Here is a 24,990-nt window from a genome sequence, read left to right on the forward strand (position 1 = left end):
AAGGGAGCTCAATATCTGCAAAAGAAAAATATAAATTGATAAACGATTGGCAAACATTTCAGACGGAATAATTAAAATGTGGCAAATATTTATAGAGTAATAATTGTATTCCAGTAAAGACTTCAATAGTTTTCAAATGTACTAGGTTAATAATGTGATACACCAGACGCGCGTTCCATCTACATAAGACTTATCAGTGACGCACAGATCAAAATAGTTTCAACGCAAAGTAGAAAGTTGAAGAGCATTCATTTGGTAAAACTATATGTTGTACCTTGAATACCATATGTATGTTAATTATCCGATTAGAATAGTAGTACGCGTGTCTTTGCGTTCTTATGATAAAACATTAAGTTCAATTTGGTCTTATTGAACATGTAACTGTTTACATCGGTTATTGTGAAGTTTTAGCATGATCAACTTTCAAATGTCATGAAGTGTTTGATACAATCTTACATAATATTTGGTCGATTGTCGTTCTATTATTGAAGTCTATCACAAATACATTCAAGATAGTAATGTTTTAACTTTGATAAACTATAATTACTTTTACAATATATAACGTCGGGCAAGGTCACTTATTTTAATATCTAGAACAGGTAGATAAATTTAAAAACTAATATAGATCAACTGACACGGAACTGAAAATTTCCAAATGATATATTGTCTTATATCCTACATTATGTGGTCAACGCATGATTTCAGAAACAATTTTCATCATTTCAAATGTAGATATTACATTTTTGGATTATTGGTTCATTAACGGTTGTAAGGTATTTTACAGACTACATCGATGTAAATATCGTGAAGTGTTCATCAGCTGTTTTAACTACGGTTTCTAAGGAATATATATATATCAAATATGTCAGCTGAACTGAGTAATTCTGAAATTGAAAAGATTGCCAGGATTATACATACATGTATCGATGAAGATAAACCCCAAAAAATCATCAGTACATTATGTATGTTGACAAAACTCCAGAGGAAATCAATAGTGACTTTCAAAATTGATAAAAGGCCTGCATTATTTCATGCATGTTTAAAGGGTAACGCAGATATTATGAAATACTTGTTAGAAGAATGTGACCCTGATGTTGAACAAAAAGGATTGTTTAAAATCCGAACTTTGGAAAACGATATTGAAGCTCCACCTTTATGGTGTGCTACTGGTCTTGATAATGGGCTAGATATAATGAAACTTCTGACTAAACATGGTGCAGACTTGAATGGACCTACCAATTCGGATTCGACGCCATTAATATCGGCGTGTTTATTGCTAAACTTCCCTATAGTCGAATTTCTTGTCGAACATGGTGCAAACATCAGGAAGACTTCAGAAAAAGGATATTCATGTTTAATGGCAGCCGTAGCTAGCACAGAACTATGTGCGTATCTTATTTCTAAAGGAGCAAGTGTTAACGTATCAAGTTTGGATGGATATACGGCCTTACATTACGCTGCACACTCTCATAAATTAGAAACCGTCAAGCTCTTATGTCGGAATGGAGGATCAATGACCGCCAAAACAAACTATGAAGAAACACCTCTGAAAATCGCTGCTCTTAGAGGCAGTTCTTTGGTTATAGAATACTTTCTAGATACTTATGAATTTCCACTCGAAGAAAAATGCGATGCGTTTGATTTATTAGGTTGCTTTTTAGTAGACGATGACGTCACACGATGTGTTTTAATGTGGGAAACATCATTAAAGCTGCGTTATGAAGTGACTCAAACTATGACCAATGTTGGAACGAAGGTGACACCTGTATCTTACTTTCAGTATGCAGTTGAAATTACGTCAGTAGAATCTTTACGTAAACTAACTGAACCAAATGATCTTTACATGCAAGCATTACTGAAATATTCCAGGATTTATGGTGAAAGTCATCCAGTAACAATCAGAAATATCTTTAACCGCGGTGCCCTGTATGGCGATAATAGCTGTTATCAGCGATGTGTTGAACTATGGAAATACGCTTACACGCTAAGGTTAAAACAAGACGATCCTTTAAATGGTGACACTACCCAAAGCGCGATAAGTTTAGTAAATATCATTTGTAAATTAAAAACACAATGGATTAACAAGAAAACAAAAGAACAGGTAATTTATTTACAACGGTTTTAAAAATCCAAACTAACACAAATATAACTTCTGCGTAAAGCTATTCGAAAAAAAAGAACCTTAAATGTCATCACTAAAATGTTTAGATGTTTTCCTTAATATTTATTTTGCTCCAGTCTATCAATAATGAACAAAACCCATGTCATATATTTTGCTGTAAAACAAATGGAACAGTATGTCGCTGTTAAAAAGTCATAAATCGATTGAACGAACACAAAGATAGATAGGAAACAAAAACGCAGGTAAACACATCAACTATAAGAGGGAAACAACGGAGCAACAGAAACACCGAAGTGCAACAAAACAAAATCATTATACATAGAAACGGTCTATTTGATAACAATTGACATATTTCTGACTTGGTGCAGGTCATTTTAGGAAACAAAGGTGGGTTGGACCTGGTTTATGGGTATCCAAATTAAATAATAAAATCGACTAGGAGGGTCGGTTAAAATCAACAATTTACGTCGCAAGACAGGATTTCAGCTGTAAAATTGGGATGGAATTGGCCCGTAATGGAGTATAAATTTCATAATTCATTCGCTAATCACGTGAATTTACTATCATGATTTTCTTAATTGAGGGTTACTTCTTACAAGAAAGTTTTTAAACCAATAATTCCAAGTAATGTTGTCACCCCATCGAGAATTTTACGGACCCGTCATCGATTGTTTGACCATTAAGAAATACCTGTTTCACAGATGAAGCCAGATATGTACCAATTGTAAACAACAATCATATTCACTTTTCCTTGAAGATACCCTACCGAATGAGACTTATAACCCAAAAGTAAAATCACTAAACTACTGAACTTGGAAGAAAATTCAAAACGGAAAGTCTCAAATGAAATGGAAAAATTAAAAGCCCAAACATATCAAACCTTGACGCTTAAATAATAGTCAATATCTACTTCAGAATCTGAAATGGTTTGATTGGGTTTGTGTTGGTCAGTCTCTAGTTTTATATGTTTTGTTTTGTGAATTGTTATTTGTCTTTTAGACGTTTTTAATTTGTTGCTAGATTTTGTGTATTTTGGACTAAGGAGTTTGGGAATTCCTTTGGTATGTTTCGCCTTTCGTTAAGGGTTGCGAAATGTCAGACAGAACCAAATGAGAAAACAAACGAACAAATTATTAAGACCTTAGATGATAATTTGAAAACCCAATGATGGAAAATAACCAAACAAAACTTCTGCGTCGGTTAAATTAAACATGCTTGTGAGTGCTCAACCTGGTCCCTAACCTGGAAAATTGTGCAACGCAATATCAACAAAACAAACAAGAAAATTTATTTAAAAAGGGTAGTACTATTCTTTTTTTTACATTTTTGAAATTGATGAGCCTATTTATAATTTCAGGTGCAAATGGCCGATGTTTTGGATGTCTTCAAGTTGATTGTTCGTCAGATTGAAGGCGGTAAAATTGCTCTCACCATACGCCCATTAAGCATTATTGAACAAGGAAACTTGCAGTGCCTAATGCAGTTAACACTACATTTAATTCGACTTTTCCAGTTTATAGGTGGTAGAGTAAATGAGCGTGTAAACTTCATAGAACAAGTTGCTCACTTGGTTCAACTTGATCCCAGAGGAATAAATAATCAGACAGTATTACATTTAGCAGTAGATCCTGATATATCTAAAGTAGGAGATGTTTCTCTGATGAAATTTCCCTCAGTTTACGTGGTTGATATACTACTGATCTGTGGAGCAAATACTTATATCCGTAGCGACGACGGACATGATCCACTGATAAAAAGCATTAAATTTTCTGACCTGCCTTCTGGAAAGGTTTAAAAGTAAATGGAAAACATCTGTTGAAGAAAATTATAGTCAAACGTTTGAAAAACAATTAAAGGATTTCTAAACTTTCTAATGTTTTAGTTTGTTTTGTTTTGTTAATTATTTTTGTTGTTATTTTATATATCACAATCATGTAGATTGATATAAGAAACGGACACTTATTTTTCATTTGAATCGCTTTTCATTCTGATATGTTAAAGCCTTTTATAGCTTTCTATTGAGTATGGATTTTTCTTATTTATCGTAATTTCTGCGTCTTGCTACGTCTTTCCTATCCCCAAAGTACAGAAGTATAACTGATTTATTATGTCAGTGCTCTCTCAGCATTTGGAAGTGCGAATGAATAATTCATAGTTAAAATGATACGTTCATTGAACTTCTGGAACAGCTGATAAATACTTATACAGTGTTCTAAAAATATGTAATTTACAAAAGGTTTAGACCGACTTATATCATATTTTTATATTATCAAACGTATCAAACGGGAATATCCTTACTCCTAAAATGCAAACAGAGACATAAAATAAGAGACGTACAGATAAATGGACTGCTTCTTATTACCTATAGGACCCATCGGGATACTTGCTGTATTTAAAATTTAATCACAGAAAAGTCTGACATTTTGACTTTGCACTAGAATTTATTCATAATTAACCGAAAGTAAATGTTCTGCCTGTACCATGTCAGGATAAAGACAGTTGTTATCCATTCGTTTGATGCGTTTGAGCTTTTAAATTTGCCATTTACTTAGGGAATTTCTGTTTAGAATTTTCATCGGAGTTCGTTTTTTCTTCTTTCTTTTTTAGAACCAGGGGGAAAACAAAGTGTCAAACGCTAACGAAAAATATAGGAGGCTTCGACTCAAATGATTATTCTAATAATCTATCGCGACTAAACCAATTGATTTTATCTAGTTTAAAAATCATAATTCACCTTTGGGAACACGCTTAGAATGTTTGGAAAGTTTTGAACGACCATGACAAAATTTAGACATATGTTTACGTTATCAATATTGATAATAAGTGAATGATCATCTGAATAAACCTGAACCTATGAATAACTACAGTCCAACAGATAAAAACCCTTAAAATAAACAGCTGCGCCATGAGCGCATGATACGCCCATCGTCTTGTGTGTAAGGTGTATGAAAGAATCACCAATAGTTTCTGAGATACAGCGTGACATATAAAACTCAATATCTCTAAAATAAAATTTTGAATCAAAACTAAAAAGTATACAGATCTTAAGATTAATATAACAAGGAAGTGTGTAAAGTTTTAAGTAATAATCACAAATTGCTTTTGAGATACGGCGCGACATGTGAACCCCCTTTTTATAACAAAAAACTCAATATCTCTAAAATAAAATTTTGAATCAAAACCAAAAAGTATACAGATCTTAAGATTAATATAACAAAGATCTGTATACTTGTTGGTGATGATTCAAAATTTTATTTTTGATTTATTTAGTATTTTGTAAAAATTGGGGAGATTTTTTTTACATGTCGCACCGTATCTCCAAAAAAAATTTATGATTACTGCTTAAAACTTTACACACTTCTTTGTTTTTTTAATCTGAAGATCTGTATACCCTTTGTTTTTTGTTCAAAATTTTATTTTAGTGATATTTAGTTTTTTGTATATAGTATCATCTGGATAAAAAACGTGTTATCTTATAGATACCTTTAACTAATCAGGCCGTACAATGACATATAGTTGTAAACATCTTTGCTTTCTTTTGGATAGTTGTCTCATTGGCAATCAAATCATATCTTCTTATAACTCTATCAGTTGTTCGCTGTTGTTTGTGTGTATGTGTACCAATTTGATTAAATGATGAGTCTGTGATGATGGTCTATGCTACTCTGCAATATTATACTTCAGATAATCATGTTATCCATTTTTATGAATATTTTGACTATTTATTCCCAGATATATCTTATAAACGAGGAAAATTAATATCAACATTCAGAGAGTTTATAGAAACAAGGAAAAACGTCTGTCTAGATATTTACAAGGCGGAAAATCTTTGAATAACTGCATGCCGGTTAGGCTTCCAAATAAACCTAAGGTACGAATTATCTTAGTGGCTCCTATATCAAGATAACTGTAAAAATTGTAATATGCACCAGCCTTGAGATGCATTTCACTCATGAAAGCTTATTTCAAACTGGATATATGATGCTGCTTCTGGAAAATAGACAACACACACTGAACATTATGGTTTATATGATTTATGTTGACTTACATTCATCCCATGTTTGAGCTGTTTTTCCTTTATATATTCTGTATTGTAAATGTGTTATATACTTAGTTTGCCCAAAATGGATCCTATATTAAAAATAAAAATTAATCTTTATCTGTGACTTTAATTTCTGATGCATTTTGTCCCCCTATAAGTTCGCGAGATATTTAACCATGATGAAAGTATATATTGTGCAATGACCACCATGCATGTTTAGTATCCTATCAGAATAATAGTAACAAATTTCTGAGCGAATGTTCTGAAAACATGCAGGCCAATTCGGTATTTTATCATCAGTTTTCATCAAAATACAGAAGTTCTATTGCCAACAGAGGATGACAAAGTTCTCATGGAACTTGGTCAATGGTCGTTTGGTTGACGAAATATATATTAGTTTTAGATGAAAAAAATCATTAAAGTGTTAATGTTTTAACTTTAAAAACCTATTTTTATCTTCGTTTATTTGACATGTATAACGTCGAGCAAGGTCAATTATTTAAATATCTAGAACAGGTAGATATATTTAAATTATATATCTATGGATCAACTGACACGGAACTGAAAATTTCCAAAGGATATATACGTAGTCTTATATATTGAATTATGTTTTCGATGCATGGTTTTTAAAAATCACTTTTCATCATCTTCAATGGTAAAGTTAAAATTAGATTAATGATTATTGAAACGGTTTAAAGGTACTTTACACACAGGGATGTAAATATAGTTTAGTGTTCATCAGCTGTTTTCACTACCGTTTCTAAGATAGATATATAATAACTATGTCAGCTGAACTGAGTAATTCTGAAATTGAAAAGATTGCTAGGATTATACACACATGTATCGATGAAGACAAATCTAACAAAATTATCAGTACATTATGTATGTTGACAACAAGTCAGCGGAAATCAATAGTGACTTTCAAAATCGATGGAAGGCCTGCATTATGTTATGCATGTATAAAGGGTAACGCAGATATTATGAAATATTTGTTGGACGAGTGTGACCCCGACGTTGAACAAAAAGGGTTATTTAAATTACCCACCTGGGATAATGGAATTGAAGCTCCGTCTTTATGGTGTGCGACAGGTCTTGAGAATGGGCTTGATATAATCAAACTTTTGACTGAACATGGAGCAGACGTTAATGGACTGACCAGTGTGAAGTCGACACCATTAATATCAGCATGTGGATCGCTAAATATGCCTATGGTAGAATATCTCGTGGAACATGGTGCAAACATCAGGAATATTACAGAAAAAGGATATTCGTGTTTAATGGCAGCCGTAGCTAACACGGAACTGTGTGCATATCTTATTTCTAAAGGGGCAAGTGTTCATGCTTCAAGTGTGGATGGATATACCGCTTTACATCATGCTGCATACTCTCATAAATTAGAAACCGTCAAGTTATTATGTCGGAATGGAGGATCAATGACCGCCAAAACAAACTATGAAGAAACGCCCCTTAAAATCGCTGCGTTTATAGGCAGTTCAACTGTAACAAAATACTTTCTAGATACTTATGAGTTTCCAGTCGAAGAAAAATGCGATGCATTTGATTTGATAGGTTGTTCTTTGGTAGACGATGACGTCACACGTTGTGTTTTGATGTGGGAAACAGCATTAAAGCTGCGTTTTGAATTGATAAATACTATTACCAACACTGGAAGGAGCGTGACACCGGTATCTTACTTGAATTGTGCAGTTGAAATTATGTCAGTAGAAACTCTACGTCAACTGACCGATCCAAATGACTTTTACATACAAGCACTACTGAAATATTCCCGGATTTATGGTGAAAACCATCCTGTCACAATAGGAAAGATAATTTTTCGTGGTGCTATGTATCTAGATAATGGTTGTTACCAGCAATGTCTGAAACTATGGAAATACGCGTACACACTAAGATTCAAACAAGGTGATCCTTTAAATGGTGAAACAATCCAAAGTGTAATACGTTTAGTTGATATGATTTGTGAAATGGAGATCCAATGGGGAAACAAGAATACGAAAGAACGGGTAATCTTGATGAGTTAATACAAATTGAGAAATATAAACCAATACATTAATTGCTTCAATTGAAAAGTAAATATAGGAATATGTAGAAAGATTACCAATGAGACAACTCTCCAAAAGATACTAAAGGACACAGAAATAAACAACTAAAGGTTACCGTACGGCCTTTGACAATTAGTAAGACCATACCAAATATTCAGCTTTAAAAGGCCCCGAAAAAACAAATGTACTTGCTTCAGTTAAATCAATGTTTTCAAAATATTTTGACTATTTTGATAATGTGTCTTTCACTCCAGGATATGGACAATGAACAAAACGTATACCGTAAACTAAGCTGTTTTTTACACACATCGTTGACAATATAATGGAATTTTATGCGTCTGTCATTTAGCTAGCTATTAAACCAGGTTTAACATATCCTTTTTTACATAAGAAAATGTATGTTCCAAATAGTCAGGAATATGACAGTTGTTATCCATTCGTTTGATGTGTTTGAGCGTTTGATTTTGCCATTTGGTTAGAGACTTTCTAAAATGAATTTACCTCGGAGTTCGGTATTTTTTTGTTAATTTACTTTAAACCAAGTACTCACAGTAGATTAGTTGAAGTCGCTGCTTCAAGAATTTTCGGACACTATCACGAATTATTTGACCTAATCGAATATCTGTTCGACGACGGATATGTTTCAAGTATAGTCCAGAATCCAGTGCTTTTTTCCTTGTATGTGACCGAACTTATCATCAAGTTTGCGTTTACATCTGCATCATTGCAAGTGCCACATGTGAAGCTGAATCTAGTTACCTTTCACGATCACTGGTGATCACCCCTAATTTGGTAGAGTTAGTGTTTCATATTCTTAAGGTTTATTTGATGTCTTTTGTGGACTTTTGTTGTGTTTTAGTTTTAGTTTTAATTTTAGATATTTGCTAGTTGGCAGTTGACTTTCGACTTATGAGTCTGAATAGACTTTTGGTTTCTTCTGCCTCTCTTTTGAATATACAATATGTGAATCAAACACAAAACATAACTAACAAACAGATTGATGCCTACAAAAATAAATGAAAGGAAAAAACAAACAAAGTTTATACCAACAGGGAAAACTGTAAAACCGGTTCTTCTCTGGGAAGCATACAAAGAACGTGGCTCTGTCAAACATGTTTGTGAATTTCAATATATTTCATGACTTGATTAGGTTGTGTATCTACTGTGGATTCGTTATTATTCGTTGACTACCAATTTTCGTGGGTTTCGTTAATACAGGGTAACCACGAATTTAAATGTTCAACTGATTACAAAGGATTTATGATAGGCTTTTCATGCAGAGGTTGGCAAACCACGAAATCAAATATCAGCGAAATGCAAGTGTTCTTCAATCCACGAAAATTGATACTCACTAAAACAAAAATGAATCCACAATATACAACAATAAAACTAGCTGAAAATCATTAAAAAGTGTAACTTTTTATTTTTATGTTTTTATTGATAGCCTTTTCATTATTTCAGGTGAAGATGATCGATGTTTTAGATGTCTTCAAGATGATTGTCCGTCAGATTGAGGGAAGCAAAAGTGTTCTCACCATACGCCGATTAAGCATTATTGAACAAGGAAATTTGCAGTGCCTAATGAAGCTAACACTACATTTAATACGACTTTTCCAGTTTATTGGTGGTAGTGTGAGTGAGCGTGTAGACTTTATAGAACAAGTTGCGTTCTTGATTCAACTGGATCCCAGGGGATTAAATAATCAGACATTATTACACTTAGCAGTAGATCCCAATATAACCAAAGTAGGAAATGTTTCTCTGATGAAATTTCCATCAGTTTATGTGGTAGATATACTGTTGGTCTGTGGAGCTAATACTAACACCCGCAACGATGAAGGTTACGATCCACTAAGAAATAGCATTAAATTTTCTGACCTGTCTACTGCAAAGGTTGAAAACTAGAGGAAAGAAATTGCTTTAAAAACATTTACAAACGTAAAATATTTGAAAAACATTATGATGAGTATTTTTTTTAATTTGGTGAATCATTTTGTGAAGTATTTATTTGTTGTTTTATAAGATAAAATCCTGTTAGTGAATATTCCTTTGGTTGATTTAATATTTGGTCTTTTAATGTTCTCTTATAGATTACTACATAGTATAGATTTTGCTCATTGTTGCAGGTCGTATTATGGCTATACTACAAAGTTATTTACATCCTCGTCCTAACGTCTCTGATAGATAGTAATATTATTGGCTATCATATCATATCTCCTCACTATTATATGCTGATATGTTGTTTTCCTTATATCAATCAATTGTCACTGGACGTTAAGCAACCAACAATCAATCAATCAATCAATCAATCAATTTGAATCATCCGTCGTAAACATCGTATTAAAAATTGCATGTACATTTCTTTGTTTGCATTTTGCATGACCAATAAGGGACTTATTTTCGAAATAGGGATTTGGTTCATAAAATCTGTTATTGGTATCTTTTAGTTTCCAAATTTTTGTCCACTTCTTTTTCAAGTAATTGATTTCAGACGAATTTTTAATTATCTTAACTTGTCTTTTTTTGGCACTTAGATTAACTTGGATATTAAAAATAAATAGCGATGAGAACTTGGGAATAAAGTCGTTGCAGAACAGCATGTGGATCTATGTGCTGACTCTACCAGATCACATGGAATAACTCATAGTTTTGTCAGAGTTCGTTTAGTTGGTTTTGTTGAATACGATTACGTGTCAATATTTCAAAAAAAAAGTTGCACGTCCAGTAAATAATGTTGAATGTATGGAAGTACGTTTCGAAGTTATGAAGAACCAGGAATGTGTTCCAATTTTCAATAAGAAAATGCACAAATTGAAAAGAAGTTCATTTTTGTTACTTTTACTGTCCTATCTGATAAATACCCATTTAGATACGGTAAATAAAAAACAAATAAAGATAAAAAGACTTTAAAATAATTATTGTATTCAAAATGTAGATGAATAATTTAAGATGATATAATATTTGAGCATAGTAAGCAGAACATTAGGTAATATGTAATATAATATTCAAGTTATTAATACACATTTGTGAAACGAAAATTCATTACTTAAAGGTTTTGTATGAATTAAAAGAATTTTACGACATACAAATCACTTAACGTTTGTGTTTAAAATACGCCCCAAAAAGTTATAGTCGTTTTCGTTGGAACTTTCTGGATTTCTTATGTACGTCTTCTTACAGAATTGTTTGTATTTTATACTAATATGATATCTTATTTTATCATACATAGATGTACCTTATTGCAAAAAATAGACATCAGTTTTGAAGTAGAGCTATGTATTGTTTACCTCACAAATGGATGCGTTTTTTCAACACGAATCTTGTCTTTTGTTAAATTTTACGACGAGAGTGGAGGTACAAATTAATTTTGAAAAAGCTACTCATTACATAGCCGACAAGAAAGGTAAAATATAGATTCAGTGCATTTGTACTGGTTTTAGCGAAACATTTATTATATTTTGTATAATAAAAATATATAACAAGAATTCAATACGATGGGAAGTTACTACCATCCATATAAAGAATTTTTAACCTAAAATACAATCATAATTCAGATTTAGCACTCTTGATATTGTACAATAGTTATGTAATTTTAGGCCGATTATAGTATGTTTTTTCCCCAATTTTTATATACATCCCTATGGTATTTATACGTTACAAAATCTAAGGGATGTATGCACTCAAAAATATATTGATACATCCACAAATTATTTATAAATCCACAATATTAACGAACAAATCTGGAACGATAACCGAAAAACTATAATTTCCCATTTTTTCGTGTAGATCTCATATAAACAATGTTTTACACAACATAAAAAAATAATTTGAAAATCGACAAATACACACCATCTTTCCTTCGACAAAAATGATCATTTCATTTGGTTTAAATAAAAATCGTTAACTAAATGAACTAAATGTATCGTAACACAATAGTAAAAGTTACACAGTGTATAACTTTTAACCATACTTATTAATCTATGTGTACAAGTACAACACACGCATCATAATATTTACACTTTAGACACTTGTAATGATGGATTCACAAAAGGAAAGAGAGAACGAAACACAATTATAAGACACACATCAGAATCAAACTATTTGTTTAAAGCCTCAAGAGTATTTCTCCTTAGTACTTAATACTATAGTTGTTTTAATGGCATAGGTTGTACTAACTTAATATTTTCCTAAAAATAGCCATCATATGTTTAAATTAAACGTTTTGAAAAGACTTGTTCATGCATTAATTTGATTGAACAATCTACATACTGTTTGACTTTGTTAAGTACTTCCTCGTTGATACTGACAGTAAAAAAATGCTTCTCTTGGTGATCAAATGGATTTTCCTTATCGTAAAAGGTAAGAAATAAATTTATATGTTTTCAATGTATTTATTTACAGGTAAATGTCAAATATGTGCTCAGCTTCTTATTTGGGTCCTATTCTATAGTACGTCATAGAATCTCGAATTCATGAATTTTCTTTTCTCAAACCTGTCCCCTTTTTAACCAGTCATGCCCTTCGTGTTGTCATCAAAGACAGTTTTATGTCAAATAAAGGCAACATTTACTATATACCGCTGTTCCAGAGTCACAAAAGAAATGGAGAAAAAAACCAATCCAGGATACAAACTAAAACCGAGGTAAACACATCAACAATAAGTGAAAAACAATGGAACAACAGAAACACTGAGCTACTACAAAAAAAAAAAAAAAAAAAAAAAAAACACAACCAAAAACACCAACTCCCAAAATACATAGACACACGGACTTTTTTTTATAACAATTGCCATATTCATGACTAGGTACAGGACATTTAAGAAAATAATGGATGGTTGAACCTGGTTTATGACTATCTTAACCTCCCATTTAAATGACAACACTTAGTGACAGGAATACAGTACATTTATATGACAGGAATATTTTTTGTGCTTTTATAGATCAAATCCTTTATAACAAATTTGTACATATTGGTTGTATGCTGTCTTGTTACAACATAGTCAAAGGTTAGAGATGTCACATTACTAAACGTTTTCCTCTTAAACAGGAAACAACAAACAAAGGTTCATATTTGAATAAACGTCGCGTGAATCAGACTTGATATAAGTCACAAATCTGAGACTGGACAAGGAAGCACGTATTTAACTGGCATGGCATCACTTGACACGAATCTGAAGAAAGGAAAGATATGAGACTATACATAGATTTTTTCGTGCTTTTATATCAATCAAAAAGTTTGTCGTTTTTCTGCAATAACTATAAATTTCCCGTATAAAATATATTTTTGGGAAACTGTCACAACAAAATTGATCGAGCTGTTCTTATAAATTAAAGTCTCGATTACCTTAGTTTCGATCTAAATGTTGACTGTTTTATCCCTATTTTTGACATTTATACCTATTATGTCTGATTACTTTGTTCACACATCGTTGTCAATTACATGGATTTTTTTAGCCAGCTAATAAACCAGGTTTAATCTACTATTTTAGGGACTTTCCTGTTTGAATTTCCCTCGAAGTTCAGTACTTTTGTGAGGTAACTTTTTACTTAAAAACATGGGCAATTCTGAAATAAATTAAATTAAGCAATGATCTCCTATGGAGATAAATATGACCATGAGGTATACCAGTATGTTTTCATGTTATAAACGTTTGGTAGCTTATTAATGCAGACAATTCACAAATATATGCCTATGGCGACAGCTGAACTTGTGATGTAGGGAAAAAAATTCTTTTAATGATAAAATACATTATTGACTATCATTCTGCTCAGTAGAACAGATTTGACCGATTCTAAAAATTTCAAATCACTCCAACCAGAAACTGTTGTATGTCCCATCATGAGGGTGTCAGATTTTTTTTATACCGAAATCAATTCAGCAATACAACTAACAATCCCTTAATAAATAAATTGGCGCAAAGTGTTTCATGTGAGTGAAAACAAAAAAAAACCTTTAAAAAATCCATACAATATAAACAAGAAGATGTGGTATGATTGCCAATGAGACAACTGTCCACAAGAGACCTAAATGACACAGACATTAACAACTATAGGTCACCGTACGGCCTTCAACAATGAGCAAATACCATACCGCATAGTCAGCTATAAAAGGCCCCGATAAGACAATGTAAACAATTCAAACGAGAAAACTAACGGCCTTATTTATATAAAAAAAAAGAACGAAAAACAAATATGTAACACATAAACAAACGACAACCACTGGATTACAGGCTCCTGACTTGGGACTGGCACATACATAAATAATGTGGCGGGGTTAAACATGTTAGCGGGATTCCAACCCTCCCCTAACCTGGGACAGTGGTATAACAGTACAACATAAGAACGAACTATAAAAATCAGTTGAGAAAGGCTTAACTCATCAGATGGACAAATATCAAGTGGACGTGGCCGGGTACTTATACATCCCGACACAAAAAGACACAAAGAACAGATCTGAGAGTACTAGCAGTTATCTGAAAGCTAGTTCAAAGCCACTAGCAACTAATTAAAAAATCAAGCATTTAAGACTTAACTATCAATCCGTACACATCCAACATCCAATGGGTTTAGTGTAAAGACGTCATAAACAGCCAGAGAAAAACATGACCTTGTGCTTATTTTTGGCAATTTACTGTTTCACTAATATAACAATAAAACAACTTCTTATATATGATTAAAAGGGATATATAGCTATCAAAACTTAAAAAGAACTATTAAAAACAGCTAGCAAATACGATTACCTTTAATTTTGACTATATAATCGAGAAATTCGAAAGTGGCAAATCATAAACACTTGGGTATAGCTATGAGTGACGATTGTAAATAGAATGATTATGTTTTAAAAATTGAGAAAAAAACATATAAAAATAACTAGGCGTATTATGAAAATGTACGTGAATATAATAAGCATTTTGACGTATGACTCTTCTTTATTCACATGCGACATAGTATCGACAACATTCATATTTTTTCTCTAACTATTGTAAAACATTATAATAACTTAGTGTTGGTGTTGGAAGATTTAGGTTATTACTTATCATATTTAGCAGGAGAGGAAAACCGAAGTAGTAATAACTGGGGTCTGATCCTCTTTGTATGATGAAACAGCAAATCTAGTATGTTTAAATGAAATGAAATTTTAAAGAATTATATGATTTTTTTATGTAGAATAATAAAACTGTATTTTTCTAAGTTTCAGAATGTGTGATTGATACGTGTGACGAAAATAACATAACAACACAGGAAAGAGGTAAAATTAGTAAAAACGAAATAACACACACAAATATATATGTTTTTCCTCTACTAATTGAAAAGGGGGTTTAGAAGAAAAACCATTGTGTGAACGCTCCAGACTATACCAACATAAAATATACGCATTACTTCCTCAATGACCATGTGAATTATAGGTTGGTTTTTATGTTGAACTATTATACTACTGTCACAGGTTATGGGATGATCTGTGCTTTGAAATTTTGTCTATTGTTGCAAAATTCTGTAAATGCCTCCGGATCCCCAAATTAAGGAATTCAGTGGTTGGCATGTGTTGGTTTGTTACATTTTTTTTAGTTCATTATTTTGTTCAATTATTAGGCTGTTAGCTTCCTCCTCTGATTTTGTTTACATTAGTCATATTGGGACCATTTAAAGCTGACTATGTGTTTTTGGCATTGCTTATTGTTAAAGATCATATGATTTTTTATTTCTGTGTCATTTGGTCGTCTCTTGTGAAGAATTGTCTCACTGGCAATCATACCACTTCTTCTTATTTTCGTGTGTCTCGCCATACAACGTAGTGATACTAATCATATCATAGGCATAGCTTTGATTTTGCTTGATCACTTGATATTTGATATGCAGTTTTATAGGCATTTTGAAAGAACACACATCGTTATCATGTAAATAACTGGCTCTACAAATTCAGTCATGGTCCTTTCGAGTGAAAATTAAGCATTGTTTACTTGTTAGAATAGTAAAAGGAAACCAGACAAACTTGAGATAAAGGATACATACAACATATACAATAAAGTTTATCTACTGTTAACACCGTTGCATAACTTTGAATCATAGGTATTGTTTCCTGTACAAATAAGTTTTATAATAATAAAATCTTAATATTTACAGGTTCAAAATATCTATTTTATGAACTAGGGATAGTCCCTTTATTTTTGCCACTGGGGCCTGAAATTTGCTAAATAATTCTGCTGTTTCTGTTATTATGGAATATTTAGTACATATTTGGGATAGAACACACTATTGTGAGTTTATTGATGTACTTTTATTTCTACCACTAAGAGATCACTGTCGTTTGGTTGACTATCCTTATACTATTGGTGTGCGCTTGCATACCTAACAAGTCCAAAAAATAATTTAATAGAAATGGCATGCAGTAGCCTCTAAAACGAGTCAAGACTTTCTACAGCGCGTTCACAAAGTCAGGTAATGTGTTCCAATCTCATACTTCCTCATTTGAATTTTTATATAAGAAGGTTAGTTTAGCATTCTTTCTACTCTCCTCTAGAGTTGGTCATTTTAGTTTTTGTAGCATATTAAATTCAAATGATGATCGTCTTTGTATGATATCTAGTTTATACTTGTCTATTTATAGATAAGAATTCCATACTGAACTTGTATATTCGACTGTTAGTCTTCCTAAAGCTTTGTAAATACAGCTGTTTTTCAAAACACGCCTCTTTTGGGGAGATCTTGAATATTCATAGAAAATTAATTGTGTTTACATACTGGTTCCCAGTTATGCTCTCTGTGTTCCATCTCACAGAGACATAACTTGTGAATGTTACCAGTAAATAAACATGTGCATATTGTTTACATTGAAATCTGTGGTAACCTTTCGTTCGAGGTAAGGGTAGTTAAGAAATTTAGTGTTAGTTTAAACTCTGAGAAGTTCACGGCATATAAACGTTGAAAATATGCCGCACAGCCCTATATTTTGACCTTTGAAAAAAAATGTGGCGCATATGAACTTTCAATACTAGGATAAGATTTTTTTCAAAACTTCATAGTAAAAGTGGTACAATTTTAGCCGTAAAAGGAGTTCCTATGGGAAATTGCATTGTCAATATTTACAGAAATGCAACCTGTAAATAACCTTTTCCTTGATCACACTGTTGTACGCTATATTTAAATTTTATATAAGGGATCCTATTGTCCTATTAGCTTGTTGAGGTCTTCTTGTAGGATGTTTGTTTCTGAGGATTAAGTGAGGTATGCAATGGTGTCATCTGTAAATAGCTTCACTATTAATGAAATGTTTTTAAGTTTGGGGCAGGGGACTATGATTAATAATTTTGTCTTGCATTTTTTATTAAGGTGTAATCATATTCCGGCATTTTTATTTTAAACTCTTTTCGGACCTGCCTTTTTCATTAGTCTATCCTGACTTTTTAATATATAAATTGTCATCCTGCTTTTATTTTGCCAAGTTGCTTATCCTGCCTTTTCTGCAAATTTCAACCAAGCCCTATCCCCACTCCCTCCTCAAATGAAAGCTCGTTCACAATCAAATTTTAACCAAATAAATAAATAAACAATGGACAGTTATAACATTGAGAATGGAAATGGGGAATGTGTCAAAGAGACAACAACCCTACCATAGAAAAAAAAAAACAACAGCAGAAGACCACCAACAGGTCTTCAATCTAGCGAGAAATTCCCGCACCCGGAGGCGTCCTTCAGCTGGCTCCTTAACAAATATATACTAGTTCAGTGATAATGAACGCCATATTAATTTCCAAATTGTACACAAGAAACTAAAATTAAAATAATACAAGACTAACAAAAGCCAGAGGCTCCTGACTTGGGACAGGCGCAAAAATGTGGCGGGGTTAAACATGTTTGTGAGATCTCAACCCTCCTCTAGCCACTGTAGAAATGAAAACGCATAACAATACGCACATTAAAATTCAGTTCAAGAGGAGTCCTAGTCTGATGTCAGAAGATGTAACCAAAGAAAATAAACAAAATGACAATAATACATAAATAACAACGGTACTAGCAGTTAACTGATTTGCCAGCTCCAGACTTCAATTAAACTGACTAAAGATTATGATTTCACCATATGAACATCAGGCACAATCCTTCCCGTTAGGGGTTTAGTATCATACCATCATAACATATATGAGAAGAACATAACCCGTGTCATGCCAACAACTGTTTTTTGAATAAATGTGTTTAGTTCCGATGCAAAGACCCTATAAGTGAATCAATATTAACGCCAAAATATGCAATCTTTAATGACCTGACAACAGTATCGTAACTATATCCCTTCTTAATAAGTTTATTCAAAGGTTTGGTTAGTTTCTGAGGTAAATACTGACATCTTTGTGCTTTATAAAGAATATTTCCATAAAAAATTGGAAGTGAAATACCTGAACGTATAAGAAGTCTGCATGTTGAGCTATATTTACGAATGATAAAATTTAGTAAATGTTTTGACTAGTTTGTGATATCGAAAACCCTGGTGTAATAATTTCAGAAATACATAAATTTCTCTCGTTAAAATCTAAAACATTGTTAAATACACGAGCGAATCGTACAAGTTGAGATATATAAACACCGTAAGATGGTGACAAGGGAACGTCACCATCTAAAAATGGATAATTAACGATAGGAAATGAAAACTCATTTTTTTTTATCAGAAATTTTAGTATTCAGCTGTCCGTTAGTGATATAGATATCAAGATCGAGGAAAGGGCAGTGGTCATTGTTAGTATTAGCTTTATTTAATGTAAGTTCAACAGGATAAATTTCTTTAGTATACATACTGAAGTCGTCATTATTGAAAGCCAAAATATCATCCAAATATCTAAAAGTATTATTAAATTTGTTTATCAGATGTTGTTTCGATGGGTCTTTGCTTATTTTTGTCATAAATTGTAACTCATAGCAATACAAAAACAGGTATAATGCTTCTGTTGGTAGATCTTTGTATCAAATCGATTGAAATTGTATTGACTCAATGATCCTTTTTTTATTTTATTTGGAAAACCATAGTTTTGAATGAATTACACCGTGGGCTTAGTAAAAGTAAGGTAAATTTGTAGGTTACAAATAATGTATAAATGACATGTGTAATTGTGAATTGAAAATGCTGGCAAATTTTGTTTAATTGCAATGAAAATTTTTACTACATGATTTATATTCATACAAAAAGTTAGAAGATACTGATGGAATAATGAACCACAAGTGGAAGTGCATCATTTACAGGTCTAGGAACAAAGACCTGAAGAAGAAAAAAAATATATCAGATTCAGTCCACAAAGCAGTACACATAATTTAGGACTTTTACATTTATCTGAATAAGAAAAAAAGATATCCTTCTAGTGTCTGATTTCAACCTTTATCATGACATGTGTAGAAAATAAACGAGTGTCTTCTATTCCGTCCGCAATGTTTTGGGAAAGTAAAGTCTAAATTTAGAGTCAGGGTTGAAACTGAAACTACGCATTAATGATACAAATAGAACATTTTAATTTTAAATGTATCAAACTCTAATTTCGAATTACATTGTTGCTAAGAGCAGCTGTACATCTATTGTTATTCATTAAGTCTCATGATGATTCGTTCACATGCCAAAGATCTAAGTTATAGGTCAAAAGACGAAGAAGTTATTGCCATTATGTACTATCAAAATGGATTTTGCTCTCATTTATTAAACCAATTTTAATTTAGAGTAAAAAATATTTTCTTCTTCAAATAATATAACAATCGCATTCACTTTTCGGGGCTGATTATGATACCCCCCCCTTTTTTCATTTCGGACAAAATATTGAAATCCAGAATAAAAAACTTACAAGTAAGGTTATCAGTGATATTCGCCTCAGTTATCATTATCAACTATGATATTGTCAATTAAGGATTAATTTTTAGAATAATCAACATATATCCCCTATATCAATGTTCTAGCATGTAAAAGATGCCATATTTGATTTGCCAAAGCTTTTTAACCAACGGTTTAAATCTTTTTAAGTTTTTACAAGATGTTTAGATTGGCCTAGTTAATCAATAAGAGAAAAACAAGAATCATTAAACGACAGTTAGTTTTTTGGGTATAGTGTTGGCCCTTAATAATCCGTAAGGGATTTTGTTATTTTGATTAATGCTTTTTGGAATTATCTTGCGTTGATGAATGCACCGGTTGTACGTTTCTAGATGTAACGGAACTATTAAATGTTGTATCTGACGTGCCTCTGTACTTAAACATCCCACCATGGTGTTATTGTGTTATTGTGTCATGGTGTATGTTGTTTTATAGTGATTAAGATAATATCCCAACGCTGACTGCTGTGCCCATGTTTTTGACATTTGTGCCTGTTTATTTTGTTCATACATCGTTGTCAATATAATGGACTGTTATACAAGTGAGAGGTTGAGCGTGTTGTGAGACATTTGTAACCAAGGTTTAACTCACTATTTTCTACATAAGAAGCTAAGATGTCTGTACCAAGTCAGGAATATGACAGTTGTTGTCCATTCATTTTTGAATTTGCCATTTAGTTAGGAACTTTCTGTTTTGAATTTTCCAGAGTTCAGTTTATTTGAGATTTTAAATTTTTCTAATCAATTTAAATTACAAATATGCGCCTCTTAAATTGTTTAAACCCACTGCATTTGTTTCCACCTGTCCTAAGTAAGAAAACTGATGTTCAGTTTGATGTCGTTTGTTGATATAGTTCATTAGTGTCTCTTGTTTCAGATAGATCCGGGTCACAAACCAAAACTGAGTGAAACACATTAACTATAAGAGAAAAAAAACCCACAAAAATAACAGAGACAGAAACGCTTAACTGCTTCAAAACAACAAAAAAATTCACACAAACACTTTTAAAAACGGACTATGTGATAACAACTTCCAGATTCGTCACTTGTGTACAGATAATTTAAGAAAAATTGGTAGGTTACTTCAACCATACATTATTTGATTGGTTTTTAGCTATGCACCTTTAAATTTTAGGTTTGACTAATCTGAAGGTGTATGAAATTACAATTACATGCAAATATAAAATGGCTAAATATATAGCGTAGATTACAGTTTTTCTTCATACAAATATATGAATGTTTCAGTGGCGAAAATGTGCCAAGGCAAAACGACAGTCACAGAGGATGAACAAAATGGCAGTGAAAACGTTGACAGTGTATTTCTTTCTCTGATGAAACCAGAAAGTAACTGTTCTTGTAATGTGACGGTAAAGCACGCAACATCATTTGTGAATATAAATATCAAACGACTAAACAACTTTTCTAAGCAGACATATTGTGGGATGGAAATAGATGTCTATCAAATAAGACAGAACGAGAACGAAACTGTTCTAACTAACGAAATGCCTACTAAATGTAACAGTACAATCACTACATATAGTTTGGCACTGGTTGGAAATGAGTATTTGCGGTTTACATCTAGAGTAGTAGACGGAAATGTCTCAACTGGATACTGCATACAGATAGAAAGAGGTATGTAAGAACTTTTTATACATTTAATATATACCGATGAGGATTGAATAACTCTGTTAAACATGCATAACATTTACTAAACCATTCATAAAGTTTATATTGATCTTTCTCTTCACCAACCTGTAAGCCAAAAAGAACAATTTTATTGCGAGGATAAAGTCTAGGGGTAGTTAATTTAAGAAAAAATAACTGTTTATCTATTCTCTCACAAGATGACATTTTTGTATTAAAGTTGCTACAATTTCAAAAAAAAAAATTTAATTGTAGTCGTAAATATTTCGATTTAGACGACATGATAGTTAATAAATTGGGCAATGTTATTATTTAATATTATGACATAACGTTGTACATAAAAGAACATAAAAAATGTAAACAATTTTGTAAGGAAATGTGATTTTAAATATGCATGTAACCTACATGTATGAGTAACCACTCATCGTGAATGGGTCATTGAATAAAACAAAAATAAATCTAACCTCAAAAATTGGGGGCGAAAGATACCAGAGGAACAGTCAACCTCATTAATCGAACATGAACCTATAGATGCCTTTTCATGCTATCACAGCAGCTCCATATAGTATCTATAGCTGTTTGCAAAATGTCATACATATCCCTTTGACTTATCTTCACTAACATTCGACTACTATGTTTCAGTTACTAAAAGTAAAGCATTTCTGGTCAGTGGTTGTGGTTTGACAAAGTGTGTTTTCGTTGTTTCCGATTCTTCATAATTTCTGATTACAATACCCTTTACTCGTAATTCTTTTCTTCAGCTTGACACATTGCATTACAATCTATCTGTTCTTGCCTTCTATATGTATTGTGGTTATGTGTGAACGTTGAATTAAAGGGCACATTTACCTATTTTATAACCGTATTTTTCTTTTTAGAATCGAAAAAAAATCATGGAAGCCTTAGATTTGTTGTAAATTTACACATGGCCTGGGCTAACGCTCAAGAAAAAATTCGAATTTCACGGCCAAGGCCATGTCTAAATTTGAATAAATCTATGGCTTCCTATAGTTATTCCTTACGTATATATTCTTTATAGGTAAAGCTCATTCACGTTCCCTTTAGCAGAATCATGAAAATAAACAGTTGCTTTCTTTTATGCCATCTCTTTTATGTTTCATAAGATAAATATTTCATGACAAAAAGTGTGGAAACTGACTACGCATGTCCTAGTGATCAGCTGTTTGTTGAAGTGTAAACAGGGACTGATGATTTTGTCGTTTCTTTTTGATAAGAAGTACTCCGTCCGATATTGATTTAGGAATTGTTATAACCTCTTTATATTTGTTCATTTGTCTTTGGACATCTTTGATCACAATTACTGTTCAACCTACAGAACACAAGGCAAGCCCAAAGGGGAGTTCTCTAGATATAACATGCGGTAATCAGGCATTATCGACTTCAACAGATACACCAATACACGCTCAGACAACCTTCAGCGATACATTAACAAACCCTCAGACAACTTTAGGTGATACAACAACTCACCCGCAGGCTAGTCTCAGCGTTACACCAACCAGAACTCAGACAACTATTAACGATTTCAGAACTTCGGAACAAGCTACATTATTATTGTCATCTGCTACGCCTATGATTGATAAATCCCTAATAAATGACAAGACTGCTTCTGATGGTAAGTGATGACGAGAGAATATGTGTCTATGATTGGTTCATCATTAAATCCACGTTACTTCTTTATCATGTTTTAAAATATGTTAATTGACAATATTTATCACAGTTCGACATTAAACTGTTTGAACAGGTTTGAAAACAGTAACAAGAATTATCAAGAAAACAATTAAGAAATAGGGTCAAACGAAAACAAAAAAAACCCAATAAAACTTACGCTTTTACATTGACACATATAGATAAAGGACACGCTAATCTAAAATAAATCAAGTATTTTAGGTCAATGATTCATCAAAGTTCAAGCATATTATTAATATACAAATTAGGAGATAAGGTAAGATTGCAAACGAGGCAATTACCCACCAAAGTTCAAGGACAGTGGATGTAATCAAATAAGTTCATTCCCGTCTTTCAACGTTCTACTCAAGAACGTCTAAATGGATTTTGCTTCATATGAATCAAGAAAATTTGACAAAAAAAAAGAAAACGGAAAACAAAATGAAAAAGTTACATTTCTGATAAGTTTGGAAGACATAAGAAACATATAGCTGTAATCACGATAATTGCGATGGCATTACCAGATAAATCAATCAGTTTTAATAATTTAATTATTAAGTAACGTGTTTATGATATTAAATCAAAGTAAATAAAGGCAACAGTAGTATACCGCTGTTCAAACTCATAAATCCATGGACAAAAAACAAAATCGGGGTAACAAACTAAAACTGACGGAAACGCATAAATATAAGAGGAGAACAACGACACAACACTACAATGTAACTAACACACACAGAAACGGACCAAGCATCAACACACAGAAATACAGGCCAAGTTTTCCTTTGTCTGATTTTGTGGTTAAATTACCTTCATGGGGAAAATTTTAATCTTAGATGTTTGTTGGCATAACCAATAAGAGAAAAAAACGTGATGATGTTTACACGTATCACAGTTTAAACGTATTGACTTGCAACAGAAACACTAATAGGTAGTCCGAAGAAACCTTGGTATTGCAGCATAAAAGAAAGAACTGTACTACTTGTAACCGTATAAATATTTTTGAATAACTAGCAACATTATGCATTGGTTTTTTTTAATGAGTATCAACGTAAAAGAAAGAAAATACATACATTTCAACAAAATTCGTCAAATATAACGTGTCCTTAGAACAAAACGTGAGGCCAGTGAACAGTGACCAGTTGTTGTTTTAATCTATATAATATTTTCATTGCTATTGGGAAGCTTTAGAATTGAATTACAGCCAGAATACTGTAGTATAAACAATTTTCAGCCAATCTTTTGATATGTATTTTTCAGGTGACAGTACACTTTACATTGCCGTTGGATCAGGTGGTGGGTTTATTTTATTTGTATCACTACTAGTTGTGATTGTGCAATGCAAAAGGTACATTTATTAATTGTACTGAAAAAGGAAAACATGGTTATTTTACACAATCAAGATATTCAAGTCAAAATTTAAGTATATGTTGAATTTATATTTGAGTAGCAAGTGTTGCAAAGTGACATTTATATATTTGTGTTTTAGTTCATTTTTTACACAACTATCTAAAAAGAGAGAAAGAAGCCTAAACAAAAACCCAACTTCAATCAGTTTTCAATTTACAAGGTCTATGCTATCTCCTCCTTTTCACATAATAGCAG

The 24,990-nt window shown here is 32.2% G+C and overlaps 2 protein-coding genes and 1 long non-coding RNA gene across 3 annotated transcripts; all 3 read left to right on the forward strand.

Moving 5' to 3' along the window:
• The first annotated feature begins 734 nt into the window (after positions 1–734).
• On the forward strand, positions 735–3,996 carry LOC143048623 (protein fem-1 homolog A-like). The gene is made up of 2 exons (XM_076222413.1): positions 735–2,101; positions 3,480–3,996. The coding sequence occupies exons 1-2, from the start codon at positions 863–865 to the stop codon at positions 3,915–3,917; spliced, it is 1,677 nt and encodes a 558-aa protein (XP_076078528.1). The 5' UTR covers positions 735–862; the 3' UTR covers positions 3,918–3,996.
• A 2,829-nt stretch (positions 3,997–6,825) lies between these two features.
• LOC143048624 (protein fem-1 homolog A-like) lies at positions 6,826–10,268 on the forward strand. The gene is made up of 2 exons (XM_076222414.1): positions 6,826–8,185; positions 9,686–10,268. Exons 1-2 carry the CDS (start codon positions 6,947–6,949, stop codon positions 10,127–10,129), a joined length of 1,683 nt encoding a protein of 560 aa, XP_076078529.1. The 5' UTR covers positions 6,826–6,946; the 3' UTR covers positions 10,130–10,268.
• A 2,241-nt stretch (positions 10,269–12,509) lies between these two features.
• LOC143049398 (uncharacterized) lies at positions 12,510–24,734 on the forward strand. The gene is made up of 5 exons (XR_012970216.1): positions 12,510–12,583; positions 15,416–15,472; positions 21,304–21,690; positions 23,039–23,335; positions 24,646–24,734. It is a non-coding gene; the product is annotated as an uncharacterized LOC143049398 (long non-coding RNA).
• The last annotated feature ends 256 nt before the right edge of the window (positions 24,735–24,990 follow it).

Source organism: Mytilus galloprovincialis, chromosome 10 (assembly GCF_965363235.1).
Source record: "Mytilus galloprovincialis chromosome 10, xbMytGall1.hap1.1, whole genome shotgun sequence".
Taxonomy (NCBI): Eukaryota; Metazoa; Mollusca; class Bivalvia; order Mytilida; family Mytilidae; genus Mytilus; species Mytilus galloprovincialis.